This window comes from Monodon monoceros, unplaced genomic scaffold, assembly GCF_005190385.1.
Source record: "Monodon monoceros isolate NGI ecotype Baffin Bay Population unplaced genomic scaffold, NGI_Narwhal_1 Super_Scaffold_3, whole genome shotgun sequence".
Taxonomy (NCBI): Eukaryota; Metazoa; Chordata; class Mammalia; order Artiodactyla; family Monodontidae; genus Monodon; species Monodon monoceros.
In genome coordinates this window covers 98,832,835-98,843,817 of record NW_021703780.1, presented here as the reverse complement: position 1 = coordinate 98,843,817, position 10,983 = coordinate 98,832,835, and the positions used below count along the sequence as shown (strand labels likewise).

Genomic DNA, 10,983 nt, shown 5'->3' with positions numbered 1-10,983 from the left:
GTACTGTTGATGGTGCCTTCCTCTCCCAGAGCAGAGAAAATAACTTAACTTTAGGGACTGAACTGTAACTTTCTCTTCCTGTCTTTTCCCTGAAGATCCAGACTTCAGGCTGTATTTGTCAGCAAGGAAGAAAGTGAATGGTACTGTGGGAACTCTGGCCACTTAGCTGTTCATTTCATTCTCATTGGTATGGAGATACCAGTTCATCTGGATTTACATGTGAGCTGAGGTAGAGTAAACATACTCTGTAGTACTTGATACTAAGGTGTTTGCAATCCTGTCTGCTTCATACCCACTCCCAGGACTTATTCATATTTAAGGGTTCCACTCCTTTCCTTTTGCCAGTACTAGCTTGTAGATGTCTTTGTTCCAAGCATTCAGCTTCCAGGTCATTTGGTGGAACATCTGTCAGGAAGAATTTTAGCCTGTCAAATGATGGCACATGAGGGTACACTGGGAGGCAAAGTGATCTAGTCTCCAGGAGGACCCTGACACTAATGGAGAATTAAGCATATCATTTGAAATGATCAAGAAGACCAGGGAGGACTTCACAGTCCAGAAAGGTAGACATTGATGTCACTTGCTCTTAATATCACTCCTTTTTGAGTGGCGATTATCACAGCCACGCTTAGTGGGCGTTCATTAAGTGTGTATTGAGTGATGGGCACATGTGGAGGTTGCTGGGCATGGTAAGAGCTGTGCTCCTTAGCCACCAGGGTTGGATTTTCATCTCCGCCTGCCTCCCTGGTTCTCCCGCTCTGGGCCCTGATCTCTCTTGGGAGCTGAGTCATCTCAGCCTGGGTAGGATGGACTTGCGCTGGAGTGAGGGACAGCAAGGTCCTTTTGTCTTTACTAACAAGTGGGTGAGCAGAACTCCAGAAGGACTTCCTGTGCCTGAGTACCATTCCCGTCCTCTGCCTACTACACCTCAATGTCCTCTTCACAGCTGCAGACGAGCAGTAGAAGTTGACCACCAGGTCCACAGGGCTGTTACAGCTGCCTCCCAGGCCAGTGAGTCTTGTAAGAAGGTGTTAGAGCAAGTCCTCGAAGCACCTGCTGGAGCCTGTGGTCTCTGTTCCCACAGCACAGTGGTGTTGATGGGAGCACCCCCGTTCTCATTATGGATTGCAAGCTGGAGCACAGAGAGGGTCCGTGATTCGTCACCTGATATCTAAGTGGCAGATTGTTTAGGTGCATGTTTGCTTCAGACTCATGTTTTCTTCAGCACCCTCTGCTCTTAGTCTTCTGCCCCAGTATTGAGCAGTAATAGACAAAATTCCAGATTCTTGCAAACTTAACCTCTGAAGTCCAGATCAAGGGTGGAGTTGCGAGACCTATTAAATGGTCATTTTGTCAGCCTGATCAGGCAAATATCTCTCCTAACAAAAATGAAAACCAACTGGCCCAGCTGCCTTTTTCTGCAGAAATTGACAAACTCATCCTAAAATTCATACGGAATTGTAAGGGACCCAGAATATCAAATATTCAAAACAATTTTGAATAAGAACGAAGTTGGGGGACTCACTTCCTGATTTCAAGACTTACTACAAAGCTACAGGGATCAAAACAATGTGGTCCTGGACTTCCCTGGTGGTACAGTGGTTAAGAATCCGCCTGCCAATGCAGGGGACATGGGTTCGAGCCCTGATCCGGGAAGATCCCACATGCCGCGGAGCAACTAAGCCCATGCACCACAACTACTGAGTCTGCACTCCAGAGCCCGGGCCCCTAGAGCGCATGCTCTGCAACAAGAGAAGCCACCACAATGAGAAGCCTGCACACCACAACTAGAGAAAGCCTGCGTGCAGCAATGAAGATCTAACGCAGCCAAAAATATATAAATAAATAAATTTATAAAAAAACAATGTGGTACTGACATATTGATAAATCACTGAAACAGAGTTGAGAGTCCAGAAATAAACCCATACATCTATGGTCACTTAATTTTTTGACGGTGCCAAAATCATCCAGTAGGGAAAGAACAGTCTTCTACAGATGGTTCTGAGACAGCTGACTCGCCACATGCAAAACAATGGACTTGGACCCATACGTCTCACCACATAAAAAACAAAAGCACCTCAAAATGGACCAAAGGCTTAAATGTAAAAGTGTAAAACCAACTGAAACAGCTTGTAGGACAAAAGGAGAGGAGACAAAAAGAAAAATTGGAATACTAAAAGGAAAAAACAATTATTAGATATCCTAGAATCATAAGGAAAAATAGAAGAGAAGGTGAATAATAGACGAGAAAGATGGGAAGAGGTTGTGTTTATAAGGTAGAGCAGAAGGTCTCGAGAGGCATAGTGTAGAGAAGGGATGGGAAGACTAGGCAGGCAGCAACAAGCGCATGAGTATAGGAGACAATGGTCACGGAAGGGGCCCCCAAATAACCTTTTGTCCTTGCACCCACGTTGGACGGCACCCACGTTGAACGGCAGAGCAGTCTGTGCATGTTGGCTCAGGGTCACTGTCGACTAATAACTGTAAGTTGGATATTCTCTAGGATTTCAAAGACTGTATAAGCCTTTTTCTAATCTCGCTTTAACAGCATATGTTGAGTGTTCTATGAGCCCAGTTGTTTTATCCTCTTCCATTTCAGACTCAGGGTCCTTCAGCGTTAACACAATTCCAGTTTTAGTGTTTCTTGTGGGCCTGTTTTGTAGGAGTGTGTCCAGCAGATGGCACTGGAGTTCTTAGGCTGCAGACCTGTGCTCTGGTAGCACTGCCCAGTAGAAATGAGGTGTAAGCCGGGTGTGTCAGTTTCAGTTTACATTTAAAAAGTGAAATTAATTTTGTGGTATACAGTCATCCCTCTGTATGTGCCAGGACCTACCATGGAAACCAAAATCCGTGGATGCTCAAGTTCCACAGGCGGCCCTCTGTATCCACAGTTCTGTATCTGTGGTTTCAACCAACTGTGTATCCTGTAGTGCTGTAGTAGTAGTGAAAGATACGCGCATACGTGGACCCTCACAGTTCAAACCCATGTTGTTCAGGGGTCAACTATTGAATCCAGTATATCCAAAATATTTCAACATTTAATCAATATACAAAATGATTAATGGGATATTTTGCATTTCTTTTCACACCAAGTCTTCAAAATCTACTGTGTATCCACTTACGGCCCATCTTAATTCAGATGCTAAATTTTCATCAGGAATACTTGATCTGTATTTAGATTTCATAAAATAAACATTTGAAATTAGATTCACATACCCAGGTTCATCCAAACATACTGAAAACATTTAAGAGTTTGCCAATAACTGAATTGATTATCAAGTTTTAAATTTAATGTAGTTCCTTAGTCATATTACACCACATTTCAGATGCTCAAAAGACACAAGTCTAGTGCTGCTGAATGCACAGCACAACTCTAAATGATCTGTTTTTACATGTTTTGTGGTCTGACTGTACATAACTCTCCTGTTAGTAACTAAAGGATTGGCAAACACATCTCTTCCAAGCATATATTAAGCATTCACGCTCCTCCTATGGCTTGTTTGACTTGGGAGCCAGCAGTGCTGAAATCTTCTATCGGAAAGCATGACCACACCTCATTCGTGGCATTGTGGAGCTAAGCGAAATGTTTTGGATCAGAAATTGCTTTGAATTATTTGTTTTCATTGTAATCTTTTCTCCAGGCCTTTGTGTGTTTTGATACAGTTCGTTTGAATTGGCTAAATAAATCATTTTGTTTGCTTGCAAAATTCCCAAAGGAGAAACTTTAAATCCATATACATGAGATTCCTGCTATGTTTAGCGGTGCATTTGCTGAAGACTTGTGGGATAATTTATTTCCTCTTAAAGCCATAGTGCAGCCTGGGAGATGGCTATCAGCTGACCTTTTTGTGACACACAGATGAGGCAGTAGAATTTAGAATTTGGAATGGACGTGGGTACTGGTCTTTACAGTTAATACAACACAGAATAGCCACGCCATATGTGTTTAATTTTTTTTCAGCCAGTGAATTGAACTAAGTCAGTTATACGTCAGGCAGTTCCTGTAAAAAACTATATGGCTAAGGTTAGTCGTGATAATTGAAAAGAATTTGTTAACCTCCTGAAAACCATGAGAGAAAATGAAACTCCCGTGGTCCTGGCACCTGCCCTGCTGGCTGGTAGGTGGTGAGGCATTTGCTGGTGTGGACCCGGACATTGGCTTAACGTTCAGAGCATGTGGGGGGGGCGGGTCAGAGTGGGGAGAACGGTGGGATGGTGTAGATCATTGTCTAGGAAGATGGGAAAACCAGAACAATCGAAAGAAACAGGGTGTTTTAGTGAAAACCTGTCACCCAGGCTGAGTATTGATCTCCTGTTACTGTTTCTCGGTAAATCCCAGCTGTTCGTGTAACCATGCCCAGTAAATGTACGTCTGTCCAGTGATGGGAGTGGTCACAAATATTACTTGTTTTCTACCCTCCATTTAAACAGCATCTTTCCCTGCTACATTTCTAACTGCCATGTTCTCTCTAACTCTAAGCTCACCTGCTAGGTGGTGGTTTTGCTCCGTTGTAAAAACCTTCCCTGGGGTACGATGTGTTCTGTTTCTATTTGGTCATTATCAGCAAGTAAGCTTCCCTGAGCTTGAACACGGGTGTAGCTCTTGACCTCTCAGTCCCCACACCACTCCTCTGCACAGACAGTCTCGGTTTTTCAGGGTTGATATGGAAACCAGGAAATACAAGAATGGGCCCTGCTCCCAGCCCAGGTCTCCCAGGTCACAAGCCTGTCTGAGAACATGCTGCTTTCTTTTCAGGGGCCCTTGTTTGTTGTCTTCTTTCCTAAAGTGTCATCTTTACCTTAAAACTGAAAGACTTTGTATCTCTGCTTCCAATTATGATCAGCATAGGTGTTTATGGGATGTGTAATCAATGTAGACCTACCATTTGTGTGGTTTTTTTTAATTTAACATTTCTCAAAACTGAGTGCAAGTTATTTTTTTGCTGCCTAATACTTCATATTAATCTGCATCGTTGTCAAACAGTTCCTCAGTTGTTGGCTGGCTACGTTATTTCACTGTTAGGAATGAAGTGGCTATAAGCATCTTTTTGTTTGGTTTGACCACATTTGAAGAACTATCTTCCCTTCTCCTTTTAAAACTGTTCCCTTGGGCATTACTTTCAGAACTAAAATCACTGGGTCAAAGCGTTGATCATTTTTTGTCTCTCCATGAGTCTTGCCGGGAGACTCATCTTAATGGCCCTTTGGTGCCACAGTGGATCCCCCTGGTGGAGGATGCAGGTGGTTTGCAAGTGGATTCAACTCGAGGAAGAGCGGTGACTGAGGTTGCAGTCTCGAGAGCAAACCTTGCTGGGCAGCAGGCAGTTAAGCTTGATTGTAATGCACATGACCCCCCTCTCCTTCCTCTCAGATCCACTCCTCTCCATAGCTCAGCCCTTCTTCCTCTCATCTGCTAGAGAATTCAAGCTGTCCAGAACGTTCTTTATATATTGAATGGAGAGGACAGCGTCTATTAGTTTTCTAATTCCATTTCCACCTCTTTCATGCATCAGGTGTGGGCTTGTTCTCTTGCCTGTCCCAGCCTGAAGCTGCGCTTACTCACAGATGGCAGTCACACGGTTACATCTGGCCCGCTCACTGTCCTTACCAAAAGCGTTTTGGTTAAAACCAGAGAGAGCCGGAGACTAGAGAAAATAGCAAAGAAAATCAGGACCAGATTACTTGAGGGAGCACAGTTTAATTTTGGTTTTAAATATACAGCTGGATACAACTTCTACCCAAAAATGGATTCTTGAATCAGTGCCAGTATGAGAAGGAAGCATGCCCTTTTCTCTTTTTCAAAGCCATGCCTGAATTTCCCCCTCAGCTTCCTTCTTCGTTGGGTGCCCTTGATTTTCCCAAAGCCTGTTTAGAAATTTCCCACTTTTCACCCTTGTTCTGCTTGCGCCCCACGGTGTACCCCTGGGAGTTTGCTGGGTCTGTGCCTTTTGAAGTACTCTTTCAGGTGCATAGGCTGGAAATTGCTTTTTTACTGTAGGCAGAAATTGGGGTGCTGTGGGTACAGCTCTCCTCCTTGGCTAATCCCACTGCAGTCGTATTTCTCACACTCCTTCCCAACACACTGCTGGCCCGTGGGAGGAGCGCCCTACAATATAGATGCCACCTCTGCTAGCAGTCCTGTGGTTTCCCATCTGCAAGATGAAGTCAGTGTTCAGCGGTTTACACCAGCTCCTCTCAGTAGGCTGCTGCCCACCCCTCCTACACATCCCCCCGCCCCCCCCAAGTAACCTGTAGCATCCTCAAGTTACTTGCAGTTCCCCAAACTTGCCAGGCAATTTAGAGCCTCCAACCTGAGCAAGCGCTGTTCTCATCACCTGGAGTGCTCTTCCTGTCCTTGTTCACTAGTCACCTACTTCTGAACCAGTTTCTGACATTTCCGTTGCACAGCCTTCTTCAACCACTTCAAATGATTATCTTTTTCTGCTTAGCATTCATTGAGCACTTACCTCTTTCAGGCGTTGTGCCAATCCTTAACACATATGCCCTCATTTAGTCCTCACAGTCCTGGGAGGCAGGGCCTAGTGTCCACAAGTGCGAGGCTCGAGGTCACATGGCCTGAGTTCTTAGCCGCCCGGTGACACTGCCTTTTCTGGATTTCCCTCTGCCTGGCAGAGAGCACTCAGACTTGGCACAGTAGCCTGTGTGCGTGTGCACTCCTCCCCTCATCTCTGTCCTGCCCCCAAGAGGAGACAGCCCGCAAAACTTTGAAGATGTTGGAATGAGGGTCGTCATTTTTCATATCCTTTATAAACTCCTTCCATGCTCTTTTTATTTCTTTGTGGGAGTTGTTAATTGAAACTTTGTTTATAGCCGTCTACATGGGCCTATTGGGCTATCTGTCGGATTTTCATGCTATAAGCATTTTTCACTTTCTGGCATGTGGCAGCTTACTTGGTGTCTTAGTGTCGTGGAGGCTGTAAAAGGGGGAGAAGACGTGATGCTTGCCCTCTGTTTGCAGAGACCACATGAGATGCAACTAGCAATTAAAGACAATACATTGAGTACTTTCACTGAGTATATGATTACATAGCATGCAAAATCTTTGGCATGGCATACAAGGCCCTTCACGATTTGTAGCTTTGTCTGGTACTTTCCCATAGAGCCCGAAGGCCCCAGCCATACTGATGTGTTTTGTGGTTCCCTGAACCTGCCATGCTTTAAATGTCTCTGTTCCTTTGCACATACTCTTCTTTTTACCAAGAATGCCTTCTCCCTCCTACCTGCCTGGTGACTTCTTATTCATCTTCTATGACAGCCTTCAGTGCAGCTTCTTTTAGACTTTTGGCTTTGGGTTTTCATGGCCTTTGTATATTTTTTTGGCAGTGTGACCCTTATATCAATTTTGTAAGTCTGTTTTGCCTGTTGAACATTGAGCTACTTGAGGGCAAGGCCTGTGTCTCAGTGATGGAAAAATGAATGAGTGACAATGAAAATTAGATATACGGAAAGGAGGGAGTGATGCTGTTCCCACACGGCTGGTTGTCTGTCAGGAATCACATTTGGCTGCAGGAACAGAGATCTGAATAAAGGGACTTAAAGAGATGAGGGGTTCATTCTCTCAGGTGAAACAAGTTTGGAGGCAGGTGGTTAAGTGCCGGTGTGTGGGTGCCACAATGTCAGCAGGAGTCCAGGCTCTGTGCCTCTGCTCGGCCACCTTTCATGCATGGCTTCCCTCCTCAAGGTAACCTCATGGCTCCATATGGCTGCCAGAGTTACAGCCATCTCATCTATTCCAGACAAGAAGAAAGAGAAGGGCAGTGAGTAAAGAAAAAGTGTTCTCTCCATGCAGACAGACTTCTTGAAAAGATATCCAGGATCCCACCCAACAGCTCCACCTGCATCTCATAGAATGGAGTCACGTGGTCACCTCTAGCTGAGTTTTGCAGAGATAAATACATGGTAACAAATAGAGGTTATTTGTGCATTTAATTTAAAATGACATTTCTTTTAAAAAAAAACAGTTGTTCAATCTGAAAAGACTTTTCTCCAAAGAAGATATAAAAGTGGAAAAGTGGCCAATAAACACGTGAAAAGGTGGTCAACATCATTAGTCGTTAGGGAAGTGCAAATCAAAAACACAATGAGGTACCACTTCACACCCTCTAGGATGGCACTAAAATCAAAAAGACATAATAACAAGTGTTCACAAGGACATGGAGAAATTTAAAACCTCATACATTACAGGTTTTGTAAAAAGAACTGTAGAATGGTGCAGCTACTTTGGAAACCAGCCTGGGAGTTCCCGAAAATGTTAAACATTGAGTTATCATACGACCCAGCAATTCCATTCCTGGGTATCAACCCAAGAGAATGAAAGCATCCATTCACAGAAGAACTTGTACCTGAATGTTCCATCATAATAGCCAAAAAGTGGAAACAAGCGAAGTGTCCAAACGATACTGAATGGATCAACAAATGGTGGTCTTTCCATATAATGAAGTATATGAGTGAAGTACTCATACATGCTGTAACTTGGATGAACCTCAAAAACATGATGGTAAAAGAAGCCAGTCACAAAAGACCACATAGTGTGTGATTCCATTTATATGAAATGTCCAGAACAGGCAGATCTATAGAGGCACACAGCAGATTAGTCGTTGCCTGGGGGGAGGAGGAATGGAGAGTGAGTGCTAATGGGTTTTTTTGGGGGGTGATAAAAATGTTCTAAAATTAGATAGTGGTGATGGTTGCACAACTGTGACTATACTAAAAACCATTGTACACTTTAAAAAGGGTGAATTGTATGGTATGTGAATTACATCTCAATAAAGCTGTTTTAAAACCCAGCTTTTATCTGTTTGTAAGGCATATCTTCAAAATTAACCTCACAAGAAAGGAACTGGTAGGGGGTGGGGTGGGGTTCCTCAAACCAGTTAACATTTCAAGAATTGTATTCGTCTTCTCTTCATTTGAATCCTGGCTTTAAAACAGATCTGCCCTGCATGGTCAGGGTCAGATCCCTCTGGCTGGTTGCCCAGATGACCAAGATTCTGAGCGGTCTCTTTGTTCTGTAGACGTATCATTTCAAAAACGAACCTATTTTTCTGAGTCTCCAAAGCTGAGGAATAGAGATGCCAGGGAGTCAGCAAATACATGTAGAAAGCCAGTTTATCTGCAAACCAGCAGAATGTCTGAAGGGGTTGCTCTGTGGGACTCTTGTTCCTAGGAGATTTTTTTGCTGGTGGATGGGCAGTTCAGTTGGAAGCCCGTGAGGAAGTCGTGTTGTCTTTGGAAAGGTCTCTATGCCAAGAGTCTGCAGGCAGGCAACTCCTGACCAAGAGCTCTGTCTCTATAAGCCTTCGATTCCTCATCAGTGAAACCGGAAAGATAATAGCCTTTTCACACCAGGGCAGCCGCACTGTAAATGCTGAGGGTGTGCACCAGGGGCGCAGTTCTGGAATGGCAAATTTGGGGTGGCTCCAGAGGACACAGTTTGAAGAGTGAAAGAATGAGGATTGTCTGGCAGGAGAAGAGGGCCATGGACGTCATGGGGAGTGGTTGTCAGGATGGAAGGTGGTAGAACTGATGACTAGAAGGCTGCGGTAGCAGGAGTTGTCAGAAGTTCTAGATTTGAGGAGATGTGGTAAACGATATTAGTCGTTGGACTAAAAAAATTCCTCCTCCTCCTCCTTTCCCATTCGCCCTTGGATGTACATGTTGAATCCAGGCCCATCCTTGCGTTGCAACCAGGAGCTTCCATCCACATCACCTTCCCCCAGAAGGAACCAATGAAACATGTTTTTGTTTTTGCAGGTTTTTATTGAGAGACCACAAGCAGATCTTCCACCCTCAGATCTCTGACTACAGAAGGTGCGATGGAACATTTTTCCCTTCCCCATTCTTTTCCTTACTCCAGCCCAGGGTCTGTTTGGGGAACCTGCTCATCCCGAGGCCCCTCCCAAAGTGACTCACTAACGTGGTCTCTGACACATCCCCAGGAAGGGAAGTGAGGTGACGGGGGGCATCCCTTTGTGGGAGAGAGTGACCAATTATTTATCCTCCCGCATAGGATGCCCTGGCTCAATGACCTGTAAGGGCCATTTCAGCACTTCCGTTCCATCTGTCCCCAAGGCCTCACCTTAGGTGAGAACTTTGGCTCTCATTCAGCTCTCAGGGTGTCTGCCTCCTCACAGCTGAAGGTTCTTGTCTGAGATGGACAGTATTACCTAGTAGTATGTGTGCTCTAGGACCATGAATGACATCAAGACTAACCGAGAACTATACCAGCAATACACCGCCACGGACCCCAAGCTGCTGGCCCGCATCTCCAGGCTGCTCATCGTCTGCCAGAGTGAAGGCATTTCTGTACCCAAGGGCATCAGAAACATCTTTGAGTTTACCTGGGAGGAGCTGACCACTGACCCCATGATCCCTACCCCTTCTGAGATCCTGGGCCTGGAGATCAGCATTGGAGCCCCGCCCATGGTGCTTATGGAACCGGCCCCTGTGCAGGCCCCTGTCCAGAACAAGCCACCCCTGCCAGTGCTACCACTGCCGATGCTGCCCGCTTCCACTGGGCCGGCCAAATTCTCCACGCACTCTCCTACCCACGGCCAACGGGGGCCATCCAGCCAGGAGACCCTGCACAGATTCCAGAGGCAGTCTATCCACCTGCTGACCGAGCTCCTCACCCTGAAGATGAAGGCCATGCTGGAGTCCATGTCCAGTAAGTCAGCGAAGTCTGGCTCACCGGATCCTGGCTCATTTTTCTGGGCCTGGAAGGGTCTGGCCTGGGCATGTGTGTATGCGTCCACTGCACCCACCCCAGACAGGTCTACAAGAATGCTCCGTGAAAAGGTGGCAGCCAAGGGTCCGCTTTGCAACTCAGCTCCTTCCTGAGACCACCCCCAAGAATCATCCTTTCACCCCTCTCCGTTCTCCATTTTGTCCTCCCATCCCTCCAGCTTTGCTGAGCCCAGATTGAGAGGTTGGCCATGAGAACAGTGTGAGGTATTGAAAGGG

At 45.5% G+C, this 10,983-nt stretch overlaps 1 protein-coding gene across 6 annotated transcripts in view; it reads left to right on the top strand.

The window, feature by feature from the left end:
* The first annotated feature begins 9 nt into the window (after window positions 1–9).
* The window catches only part of CUNH3orf20 (chromosome unknown C3orf20 homolog), a 92,074-nt gene continuing 81,100 nt past the window's right edge, over window positions 10–10,983 (top strand). For all 6 annotated transcript variants that reach the window (XM_029242001.1, XM_029242006.1, XM_029242002.1 and 3 more), the window contains exons 1-3: window positions 10–229; window positions 9,775–9,831; window positions 10,209–10,687. In XM_029242001.1, the coding sequence (XP_029097834.1) occupies window positions 138–229; window positions 9,775–9,831; window positions 10,209–10,687 (628 nt within the window). In that variant the 5' untranslated portion in view covers window positions 10–137. The remainder of the gene's footprint in view (window positions 230–9,774; window positions 9,832–10,208; window positions 10,688–10,983) is intronic.